This window comes from Rhincodon typus, unplaced genomic scaffold (assembly GCF_021869965.1).
Source record: "Rhincodon typus isolate 14 unplaced genomic scaffold, sRhiTyp1.1 hic_rhity00000744, whole genome shotgun sequence".
NCBI lineage: Eukaryota > Metazoa > Chordata > Chondrichthyes > Orectolobiformes > Rhincodontidae > Rhincodon > Rhincodon typus.
This window is the reverse complement of record NW_025966382.1, coordinates 29,067-41,894: the sequence shown is the minus strand read 5'-3', so window position 1 is coordinate 41,894 and position 12,828 is coordinate 29,067. Positions and strand designations below refer to the sequence as shown.

Genomic DNA, 12,828 nt, shown 5'->3' with positions numbered 1-12,828 from the left:
AGCACTGACCCTCCGACAGTGCCCACTCCCTCAGCACTGACCCTCCGACAGTGCCCGCTCCCTCAGCACTGACCCTCCGACAGTGCCCCCTCCCTCAGCACTGACCCTCCGACAGTGCCCCTCTGTGTTAATAAATGGAAGTTTTCTGTATGTTCGACTCTCAACCAGTTTTGACAGTTTGGTGCCAATCTGCTGTTAGGAATGTCATTTATAGATGAAAGGATCTTATCACCTGTTTTGGTCAGTGATGTGGGATGATTTTCTCAATGTGATTATGTTGGTAATGAAGGCACAGACTCAGTGTGGGACATACCCTCGTTGCTGTTGTCAATGCAAAAATCAAACAATTCCATTCTGGTATTAATCCATGGAACAAATGACTGAACAGACCGTGGCTCCTTTCTCTGGGAAAGGGACAGTTTACATATAGTTTACATATAGGGCCTTTAAAATGATGAATGGTTTAGAGATTTAGCTTACAAATATTTCTTTTTAGGGTGGGCCCATACAGGTAAGCTGGGGTCATGAACAGATCTGACAGGGAGTTCAGGAGAAGGCTTTGTACCAGAGAGTGGTGGGTGCTGTCTGGTGCAGAATTTACTGTCATCTACAAAAGGGAAGCCAATTTGAAGGTGAGAGAAAATGTACATGACTGTGGGGAAAGAGCATTGAGAGTGGGATAGGATAGATGGCTGTACCAAAGGGTTGGCATGTACTCAATGGACTGACTGGCTTCCTTTTGTATTGTACGATTCTATAAAGGATTGTTTGAGTGAGAACTGGATGAAACACACTGAGGATAGAGGAATGCTGAAGATGGGCTGAAGAGAGGGTAGGAACAGGAGCCTCACCTGGAACAGAAATTGCAGCACAGAGCAGAAGGGCAGAATGGCCTGTTTATTTGCTCAAGGCTCGATGTAACAGAGGTTGAAATGAATGCGAAAATGCTCCCTTAGATTGAGTTTCAGAGAAATTGTTCTACATTAAGCACTCTAACTGTTAATTTTTCAGTGATTTTTCAGATCAAGGCCTATGGCTGTTCATCATGATATCGTCAGCTCATTATCAAGGAATGTAACTCAGCTTTTCAATTTATGCCAGCTCTTCACATTGGCTTCACAGTGTGACACTGAAGATAAGCCCTGTACGACAATACTTACATAGCAATGCCTTTCCAAAATCTGTATTACAAAACTGCAGGATTCAGTATTTCTTTGCAACCTGTTGTCACTAAACCATAAAGACATAATCTCATAATCCAGTCTGTCACTCTCTGAGGAATACCACAACACAAATTGAACCAAACACAAGGTAATTCCAGCTCTGTTTTGGCCATTAAATGAAGGCAAAATACAGACAGATTCAGCAGGTCTGGCAGCATCTGTAGAGACAGTAACAGAGTTAATGCTTCGAGTCCAAAGAAGGGACACTGGACTTGAAGCATTAAGTATTTCTCTCTCCACAGATGCTGCCACACCTGCTGGGTCTCTCTGTATTTGGTATCTGTTGTCTTTTGTCCAAAATTGTTTTGGCCATTCCATAATAAACAGCTGCTTCCTTCCACAGTTTTAAAAATGTGGGAGCAGAAAGTGGCCATTTAGGCTCTCAAGCCTGTTCCATCCCACTGTCTGTACCACCTGCCTTGGCTCCATATCCTTCAACAGCTTCGTTTAACAAAATCTGATCTCAGACTTAAAATGATTGATTGTGCCCCAGGTAATAGTCCCAGGACCTGGGTCTGAACCCACCACACCCGATGGTGGAATTTGATTTTAATAAAAATCTAATGATGACCAAGAAACAACTGTTAATTGCCGGAAAATCCATCTGGTTCCTGAATGTCCTTTAGGAAACATAAGAAATAGGAGCGGGGATAGGCCATCTGGCCCTTCGAACCCACTCTGCCATTCAATAACATCATGGCTGATCTTTTCATGGCCTCAGTTCCACTTACCCATCCTCTCACCGTAATCGTTAATTCCTCTACTCTTCAAAAATCTATCTATCTTTGCTTTAAAAACATTCAATGCGGAAGCCTCAATTACTTCACTGGGAGGGGAATTCCACAGATTCACAACACTTTGGATGAAGAAGTTCCACCTCAACTCAGTCCTAAACCTGTTCCCCCTTATTTTGAGGCGATGCCTCTTGTTCTAGTTTCACCTGCCAGTGGAGACATCCTCCCTGCTTCTATCTTATCTATTCCCTTCATAATTTGATATGTTTCTGTAAGATTCGCCCCTCATTCTTATAAATTCCAATAAATATAATCCCAGTCTATTCAGCCTCTCCTCATAAGTCAACTCTCTCAACTCCAGAATCAACCTGGTGAACCTCCTCTGCACCCCCTCTAGTGCCAGTACATCCTTTCTCCAGAAAGGAGACCAAAGCTGTACACAATACTCCAGGAGTGGCCTCACCAGCACCCTATACAGCTGCAACATAACCTCCCTGTTTTTAAATTCAATCGCTTTAGCAATGAAGGACAAAATTCCATTTGCCTTCTTAATTACTTGTTGTACCTGCAAACCAACCTTCTGTGATTCATGCACAAGGACACCCAGCTCCCTCTGCACAGCAGCAGGCTGCAATTTTTTACCGTTCAAGTAATAGTCCTTTTTACTGTTATTCCTACCAAAGTGGATGACTTCACACTTCCCAGCATAGCCACATCCTTGCCCACTGAATTAACCTATCTACGTCCCCTCTGCAGACTTTCAGTGTCCTCTGAACACTTTGTTCGACCACTCATCTTCTTGTCATCTATAAACTTTGATACACTATACTTTGTCCCCAACTCTAAATCATCCATGTAAATTGTAAACGATTGCAGTTTCAACACTGATCCCTGAGGCACACCACTAGCTGCTGATCACCAAACAGAAAACCACTCATTTATCCCCACACTTTGCTTCCTGTTAGTTAACCAATCATCCCTCCATGCTAATACATTGCTCGTAACACCGTGCACCTTTATCTTCTGCAGCAGGGTTTTGTGTGGCACCTTGTTGAGTGCCTTCTGGAAATCCAGATACACCACATCTACTGGGTCCCCGTTGTCCACTGTGCACATAATGTCCTCAATGAATTCCAGAAAATTAGTTAAATGTGACCTGCCTTTCATGAACACATGCTGTGTCTGCCCAATGGGAAAATTTCTATCCAGATGTCTCGCTATTTCTTCCTTAGTAATAGATTCAAGTATTTTCCCCACTACAGAAGTTAAGCTAACTGCCTATAGTTACCCACCTTTTGTCTACCTCCTTTTTTTTTATCAGTGGTGTTACATTTGCTGTTTTCCAATCTGTTGGAACTGGAAGGAAACTGACAACCTCACCTAGTCTGACCTACCTGTCGCTCCAGACTCTCAGCCATGTCGCTGACTCTTAACTGCCCAATGGGTAATTAAAGATGGACAATAGCCAATCATGCCCATGGCCAGGTTTCATGGCTAGTAAAACACACCATGGTGAGAAGCATTGAGTTTTATTTGAGGGTTCATTCTGTTCCTGTAAAGGCTGGGAATCACAAACAGTTCATAACACAGGAGAATGGCTGGGTTGAGGTGGGGACTGGGGAAATTTGTGATTCCCAAACCAGGCAACTCAGAATGGGAAAATTAAGGGGAGGATTAAATAGACGTGTTTAAATTTGGAAGTGTTTTGGCAGAGTGGGCTGTGACACAAGGGAAGACAATTGCTCAGTCAGCTGTAATGATAGTTGGGAATGATGAAATGATACTTGTAAAGCCTGATAAGGTGGTGGAAGAAGATTCAATAATTATGTTCAAAAAGGAATTGCATAAAATGTTGAACAGGGTAAAAACAAACTGCCAGACCATGGGGAGAGAGCAAAGTGTTAGAAACCTCTCTCAAAGAGGTGGCTCAGATGCGAGGAGCTACCAGATGTCTGTCTGCGCTCTATCATTATGCGATTCTATGAGGTTTTTACACAACTTTGTGGCCTGTTTAAGACAACACAATATGATCACATGTTTTTGATAAGGGTCCACATGGCAGACTAATGGTTAAAGTGACAGCCCATGGGATCCAAGGAAATTTGACAAATTGGATCCAGAATTGGCTGAGTATTAGAAAACAGAGGGTGATGGCTGAGGATTGTTTTTGTGACTGGAAGCCTGTGTCCAGTTGGGTTCCACAGGGACCAGGGTTAGGGTCCTTGCTGTTGTGGTATATATAAATCATTTAGGTTGAATGTAGGAAGGTTGATCTGTAAGTTTGAGGATGATATGAAAATTGGTGGGTGACAAATACTGATGAAGATAGCCTTAGACTACAAGAGGATATAGATGAGCTGGTCAGATGGACTGATCTGTGGCAAATGCAATTCAATCCAAATAAATGTGAGGTGATGCACTTGGGCAGCACAAACAAGGCAAGGGAATACATGATGAACATTAGGACTCTGGGAAGAACTGAGGATCAAAGGGACCTTGGTGTATGTGTCCACCAGTCCCTTGGGTAGAGGGACAGTTAGACAAAGTCGTGAAGAAAGCATATAGAATACTTGCCTTTATTAGCTGCAGGGAAGTGATGCTGGAACTGTGTAAGATGTTGATTAGGCCATAGCTGGAGCATTGCGTGCAGTTCTGGAATCTACATTCTAGGAGGGATGTGATAGCATTGAAGAGGGAGATTTACCAGGATGTTACCTGGGTTGGAGAGTTTCAGTTACAAAGAGAGATTGGACAGACTGGGATTGTTTTCCTTGGAGTGGAGGAGACTGAAAGGGGGACAGGATTGAGATGTATAAAATGGTGAGTGCCATAGACAGGGCAGACAGGAAGAAACTTTTTCCCTCAGAGAAAGGATCAATGGTCAAGGGACATAGATTGAAGGGAAGGGGCAGGAGGTTTAGAGAAGATGTGAGGAAATCCTTTCTCACCCACGGGATGGTGGGAATCTGGAGTTCACTGTCTGTAAGGGTGGGAGAGGCAGAAACCCTCCAAATACTTAAGAAGGATTTAGATGTGCACTTGCAAAATCAAGGCTGTGAACTAAGTGCTGGAGAATGGGATCAGAATAGTGAGGTGGTTGGTTTTGATTAGTGCAGACTCAATGGGCTGAGGAGTCTTTACCTATGATGTAAATCCCTCTGACTCTATAACTCTATAAAAGTGACCAAAACAGTTTTCTGAAATCACAATCTGTTATTCTTTCTGCAAAGGAACTGAGCCAAGATTCAAGTTTGTGAGAAAGATGTGGAGGGATTAAGGCACTGTAAACAGCTGCGTGAGGTTGAGTTAATAGAAATGGTTAATGGTGGCCCATTTAGACTGATACAAATGTCTGCCCAGATATTAACATTGGAAAGTGTAGGGAATGGAGATTGCACTGGGGTGGGTTCAGGTGGGTGGACCTGCTGCACTCGGGCTGAAGGACTTAACTTCTTACCTTTGAAGAATACTATTTTGTGGTCTGCAGTTCTTTCATAGACAGAGTCCACACCTTCCATGTTGCTGGGTAAACCCCGCCAGAATCGCTGGATCTCTGCTGGTTGCAAGGAGACCAAATGTCTGTTACGGGTCAGGCGCCAGAAATACTTCCCTATGAGAGCAAACACAAGTGGTTACTGAAGGAAGCAGATTCCAAAACAGGAGTGTAACATCCCAGTCTACAATGCAACACTTCACACATTATCCTCAATTCCCTCCCTGCCCTCTCAGTAACCTCCTTCATCTCCACAACCCTCCAGGATCTCTACACTCCTCCAGCTCTGGCCTCTTTAGCATCTCTAATTTTAATTGCTCCACCACTGGCAGCTTGAATTCAGGTGTCCAGGGCCTAACCCTGCAATTCTCTCACATCAACCTCTCCGTACCGCTGCCTCCTTAAAAATTCTGCACGGAACCCGCCTTTTAGATTGAGCTGTCTGAATATTGAATTCTGTTGCATAAAAGCTCTTGAGCCTTGGCTCATGGAATCATAGTCATACAGTCAGAGTCACGCAGCACAGAAACAGACCCTTCGGTCCAACCAGTTCATGCCGAACATAATCCCAAACTAAACTAGTCCCACCTGCCTGCTCCTGGCCCATATCCCTCCAAACCTTTCCTATTCATGTACTTATCCAAATGTCTTTTAAATGTTTTAATTGTACCCACATCCACCACTTCCTCAGGATGTTCATTCCATAAGTGAATCACACTCTGCGTAAAAAAATTGCCCGTCATGTCTTTTTAAAATCTTTCTCCTCTCACCTTAAAGATGTGCCCCCTAGTCTTGAAATCCCCCAACTTAGGGAAAAGACAACTATCATTAACTCTATCTATACCCCTCATTATGTTATAAACCTATATAAGGTTGCCTCTCAACCTCCTATGCTCCAGTGAAAAATGTCCCAGCCTATCCAGCCTTTCCTTGTCAAGGGTACAATATGTATGTAAATTATTCTGTGCACAGCCTGCTTCATCACCGAAACTGCACTCATCAGGTCAATTATCAAGATTAGTAATATAAAGGGAAAACAACAGTTAAACTGCATGGGAAGACAGTGCTGATTTGTTAGCAAGTGAACTCGTTCAATTGTTATTGCAATTACAGTATTATTTAATATTTAACTCCTAATAATTACAATCAGAGTCCACCTGCTAACCAATCAGCACTCTCTTCTCATGCAGTATAAATGTTATTTTCCCTTTATATTTTTACTTTTACAAATTGTGTTGATGAATGCAAGATAAAAACCTTTGGCAAAACGTTTCCTTGGTTCATCAATAAATAGGTTTTCTATGACCAAGTGACTACTTGTGAAATTGTTGCTCTTGCTGTGATGTAGATTTCAGAAAGGACTTTGACAAGGTCCTAAATGGGAAAACTGATAGAGAAGGTAAAAGTACGTGGGATCCAGCATAACCTGGCAAGTTAGATCCAAAATTAGTGACAGGAGAGGGTGGTGGTAGAAGGCTGTCTGTGTGACTGGAGCCCAGTGTGTCCTGGCATACCACAGGCATCAATGCTGGGTCCTGCATTATTTTTGATATTCATAAATGATGGAGATGAGAATGAGGAGTGGTGATAAGTAATTTTGCATGACACAAAGATTGGCTGACAGTGAGGAGGAAGGTGTTAGTTTAGAGGAGGATGGGAACACCCGCACCTCCAAGTTCCCCTCCGAGCTACTCACCATTCTGACTTGGCAATATATCGCTGATCGTTCACTGTCATTGGGTCAAAATCCTGGAATTCCCTCCCTAAGGGCATTATGAGTCAACCCACAGCACAGGGACTGCAGCAGGTCAAGAAAGCAGCTCACCCCCACCTTCTCAAGGGGCTACTAGGGACAGGAATAAATGCTGGGCCCAGCCAGCGACGACCACATCCCACAAATGAATAGAAACAAAAATGGATTGGTCAGATAAACAAAGTAGTGACAGATGGAATTTAACCCTGAGAAATGTGAGGTGATGCACTTTGGAAGAAGGAACAAGACAAGGGGAGTACTCAGTAAATGGCAAGACACTAGGAAGTGCAGGGGGACAGAGGGATCTGGGGCATGCTTATCCATAGACCCCTGAAGGTGGCAAGGCAGGTTAATAAGGTACTATAGTCAAAAAGGCACACACTGCCTTTATCAGGCATGGCAGTGATTGTAAGAGCAGGGAGGTTATGTTGGGGCTGGACAGGACTTTAGTTAGGCCCCAGCTGGAGCACTGTGTATAGTTCCGGTCGTTGCACTATAGGGAGGATGTGATTACACTGAAAGGGGATGAGGAGGAGATTCACCAGGATGCAGGCCTGGGACGGAGCATTTCAGCGATGGAGGGAGGCTGGATAAGCTCGGGTTGTTTTCTTTGGAGCAGAGAAGGCTGAGGGGGGACCTGATAGAGGGGTATAAGGTTATGAGGGACATGGACAGGGTGGATAGGAAGCAGCTGCTCCCCTTAGTCGAAGGGTAAGTGACACAAGGGCACATTTTTACAGTTTTTCTACAGACTTGATGGGTCGAAGGGTCTCTTACATACTGCCTGATTCTATAATTCCACGATACTATAAAATGGAGTAGAATTATTGACTTGGCTGCTGCAGTTCTTGTCTATTCCAGCAGATGGGGCAATGCACCAAACTAGATACACTTGAAGAAGGCACATATTGCACGGCTTCATTGATAGCACCACTGGAAATTTTAACGTTTAATATTACTGCCTTCAATTCATTACAACATCTCTCCCTGCTCATAAATAGCTTCCTATTCCAATCATTTGTCAAATCTTTCAATAATAGTTATAATATATTGTTTCATCTTCAGGCTGACATTATTGCCTTTAAATTGCAGAGAAAAGCACCAATATATCACAGGATATGATTTGTAATCAAGTGAACAGCAGTGGTTTGAGAGCTGGCCCTTGGCTGTTGTGTGAAAAATTAAGAGAATATGAGAGCGCACAAAAGAAAACCAGGAGCCAATCTGACCCATCAAATTGTTGCAAATTGACTGCCCAACCATTACAACCATACCCACACTTGAAAAGTACCTCAATGACTGCGAAATATTTTGAGAGACCCACTGGTTGTGAAAGGTGCTGTCTAAATGCGAGTTTTTTTTTTACACACATCTATTGGAGCCCGCTGGAGGATTTTGTTCAATTCATGACAAGTGTAGCTGTTCACCTGACATTTGGAAGCTGTGACCCATATAGATGTGGAGGTGCCAGTGTTGGACTGGGCTGGGCAAAGTTAGAAGTCACGGAACATCAGGCTACAGTCCGACAGCTCTGCTCTGAAAGCTTGTGATTCCAAATAAACCTGTTGGACTATTACCTGGTGCCGTGTGACTTCTGACTTTGTGACCTGCCTTGACAGCACAGAAACACATCCTGCTCCATGTTTGTGTTTCTATTTCACATGCGCCTTCTCCCTGCCCTGCTTTATCTCGCCTCCACACCCCCTCTCCCCAACCCCATTCCCATCTTGGCATCCTTCTATTCGTTAGCAGCTAGGACAGAGCTTGAATATTGCTGCACAAAGTGACCCCCTTTTAAAACAACGTTTCTGAATTAATTTATGTTGTTAAATTTGAACAAAAAATGGGTTGTAACTGTTCCTAGGTGCATTTGCTATGGCAAAACTTGGCCAATCAAAGTCCACTTGCTAACCTATCAGCACCCTGTTTGTCATAGAGTCATACAGCATGGAAACAGGCCCTTCGGTGCAACCAATCTGTGCCGATCATAATCCCAAACTAAACTCGTCCCACCTGCCTGCTCCTGGCCCATATCCCTCCAAACCTTTCCTATTCATGTATCTATCCAAATATCTTTTAAATATTGTAATTGTACCCACATCCACCACTTCCTCAGGAAATTCATTCCACACACAAACTACCCTCTGTGTAAAAAATTTGCCCCCCATGTCTTTTTTAAATCTCTGTCCTCTTACCTTAAAAATGTGCACCCTAGTCTTGAAATTCCCCCATTCTAGGGAAAAGACAATGACCGTCAACTCTATCTATACCCCTCATTATTTTATAAACTTGTATCAGGTCACCTCTCAACCTCCTGCACTCCAGTGAAAAAAGCCTCAGCCTATCCAGCCTTTCCTTATAACTCAAATCTTCCATACCCAGCAACATCCTGGTAAATCTTTTCTGAACCCTGTCCAGCTTGATAATGTCCTTCCTATAACTGGACAACCAGAACTAGACACAGTATTCCAGAAGAGGCCTCACCAATGTTCTGGACAACATCAACATGATGTCCCAATTCCTATACTCAAAGGTCTGAGCAATGAATTGATGATCCCTTTGACATTTGCGTTCTTGTGTCTGTCCTGATGAGAGCAAAGTAGGATATGTTTGTGTAATGTGTTAATCCAACTACCCCTCTAAGGTATCTGGGCGGTTTCCCCCCATGTTTCACTATCACAAAGTGTAGGGTGGGAGAACCCTTGGGGAAAGCCCCCAGTGGGCCAAATGGCCTCTTTCTGTGCTGGACATTTTATATAGAGTCAGAGAACACAACGGGGAAAGCGAGTGAACCATATGTAAAATTAATACGAATAGTCACATGTATATAAAACACAAATGAAGACCAAAAACAAACAGCTACAGTTTTGGGTGTTCCAAGAATTCTGGCCATATGTGAATTCCCTGTTTTTAATGGTGGCCATGACTCTAGCTGCCTGGTCCTAAGGTCTGGAATCTCCTCTGAAACCTCTTCAGTTCTCCACCTCTCTCACCTCCTTTAGAACGGTCGCTAAAACCTAGCTCATTGCCCAAGCTCAGTGTTAAGTTCTGTTTTAATAATTAATGTTAAAGGATGCCATATAAATGCAAGTTGTTGTGGACAAGAGGCATATGAAGCAGGTACAGGAGTGAGAGGCATTGACTGGGATATATTGTCAGTTTGCAAGACCAAGAACAAACGAGAGCCTAGTAAAATAGCGAGCAGAATAATACTATTGGACGTGAGAACATAAGTAGGCCATTCAGCCCATCAGGTCTGCTCCACCACTTAATGAGATAATTGCCGATTTGATCATCGACAATTACACTTTCCTGCCTTTTTCCCACAACCCTTGATTTCTCCTTCCTGATTAAAAATCTGTCTGTCTCAGCCTTGAATATGTCTAATGACCCAGCCTTGACAGCCCTCTGCAGGAAATAATTCCACACATTCACTTCTCTCTGAGAGATGGAATTCCTCCTCATCTCCGTCTTAAACTCCTTCCTTATTCAGAGATGATGCCCTCTGTGCTAGACTCTGCCACAACAGGAAACAACCTTTCCACATCTGCCCTGTCAACTCGTCTAAGAATCTTGTGTGTTTTAATAAGGTCACCTCTCATTCGTCTCCACTCCAGTGAGTACAGGGCCAATCTAGTCAACCTCTCCTCATGAGACGATCCATCCATATCTGGGAACAAGATAATGAACCTCCAACAGAATACGTGGACTGAAATTACAAACTGGGAAAGTTTGCTGCATTCAGTTTCAATGCTGCATTGTAATAAATCATGAGAGACTTGCAGAATGGAAACTCACAGAAGACAGGCAGCTTTCTGATCTGCAGATCCTAATGTCTTTAACACTTTCAAGGGTATTCTGTGGGGATATTTTGAAGCAAAACAGCTCACATTTATACATCATATTGTCACATTGTCAGGAGGACTCAAGGAATCACGTGATCAGTAGTTTCTCTTCTAGTTCTTGTGAGATAGGGCAGCACGGTGGCTCAGTGGTTAGCACTGCTGCCTCACAGTGCCAGGGACCCAGGTCTGATTCCACCCTCGGGCGACTGTCTGTGTGGAATTTGCACATTCTCTCTGTGCCTGCATGGGTTTCCTCCGGGTGCTCCAGCTTCCTCCCACAGTCCAAAGATGTGCAGGTTAGGTGGATTGGCCATGCTAAAATTGTCCTGTAGTGTCCAGGGAAGGGTAGACTAGGTTGGTTAGCCATAGAAATGCAGGCTCATGGGGATAGGACAGAGGGGTGAATCTGGGTGGGATGCTCTTTGGAGGGTTGGTATGGGCCAAATGGCCTGTTTCCACACTGTAAGGATTGTATGATCTTTCCTTAGATAAGGGGATGAAAGTTATTCACAGTATTCCAGCTGTACTAAGCAAAGACGTCCATCGTATATATAGAGAAAGATTAGAAAAATTGAGACTGTTCACCTTACAGTGGTGAAGGTGAAGCCAGGGGAAATACTTAATTAGCCACATGAAGAGAATGTGGAACTCAGTGCCACAGGCAATGGTGAAGGTGAATAATTTATTTTAATGTATTTTAAAGAAAGCTAGATTAACACTTGGAGGGAGAAATAAACAGAAAGCTACAGTGTTGGAGTGAGATGAACAGAGACTGAGAAGATGATAGGTAACAGCAACAGCAGCTCGAAGCAGTTGGGCTGAATGGCCTTGTTCTGAGCAGTATGTTCATGTTCTGTAAGAATATTCAAGCTCTCAAAGGATTTTAATATTCTTCAATGTTCAATGTTCTTTAAGAGTATTCAAGCTCTCAAAGGATTTTAATGTTCTTCAATGTTCAATATTCTTTAAGAGTATTCAAGCTCTCAAAGGATTTCAGTGGGGCAAACAACGAGATACACTTCATGAGCAGGAAGGTCAACAAATAAAGGAAAATAAAACAAAGAACTGAGGATATTGGAAATCAGGCACAAAAACAGAAATTGCTGGAGATACTCAGCAGGTCTGGCAGCATCTGTGGCGAGAAATCAAAGTTAAATGTTTCGGGTCCAGTGACCCTTCTTCAGAACTGATTGTAGTTGGAAAAGATTGGTATATATGCTGAGGATGGGGAAGGAGGGGGTGAGGAGTCTATGATAACAAAAACAAAGTTGCTGGAAAAACTCAGCAGGTCTGGCAGCATCTGTGAAGGGAAAAAACAGAGTTAACGTTTCGGGTCCGGTGACCCTTCCTCAGAACTGGTGGTGGCTGGGAAAACGTCAGTTTATATGCAGAAAATAGGCAGGTGGGTGGGGTAGGGAGTAAACGATAGGATAGAGCCCAAAGAGAGAGAAAGACAGTTGGACAGACAAAGGAGTTGCTAATGATCAGGCTGGGAGGGTGAGTAGTTGTTAATGGGGACTGTTAGTGACTAACAACAGGGGGTGTGTAATGGCAGGCTATGTGATAACAAAAGTCAACGATAAGTGGAGATGGAGCCCAGAGAGAGACAACAACAGTTGGACAGACAAAAGAATTGGTAAAGGTCAGGCTGGGAGAACCAACAGCTGCTAATGGGGAAACCATTAGTGGCTGACAATGATAGCAGGAACTGCAGATGCTGGAGAATCTGAGACAACAAGGTGTAGAGCTGGATGAACACAGCAGGCCAAGCAGCATCAGA

General features: G+C 43.5%; 1 protein-coding gene across 1 annotated transcript in view; it reads right to left on the bottom strand.

The window, feature by feature from the left end:
* Positions 1 to 12,828, bottom strand: part of mmp17a (matrix metallopeptidase 17a) — a 21,300-nt gene that overhangs the window by 4,853 nt on the left and 3,619 nt on the right. Inside the window, exon 3 of the mRNA XM_048592170.1 lies at positions 5,415 to 5,567. Coding sequence (XP_048448127.1) covers positions 5,415 to 5,567 — 153 coding nt within the window. The remainder of the gene's footprint in view (positions 1 to 5,414; positions 5,568 to 12,828) is intronic.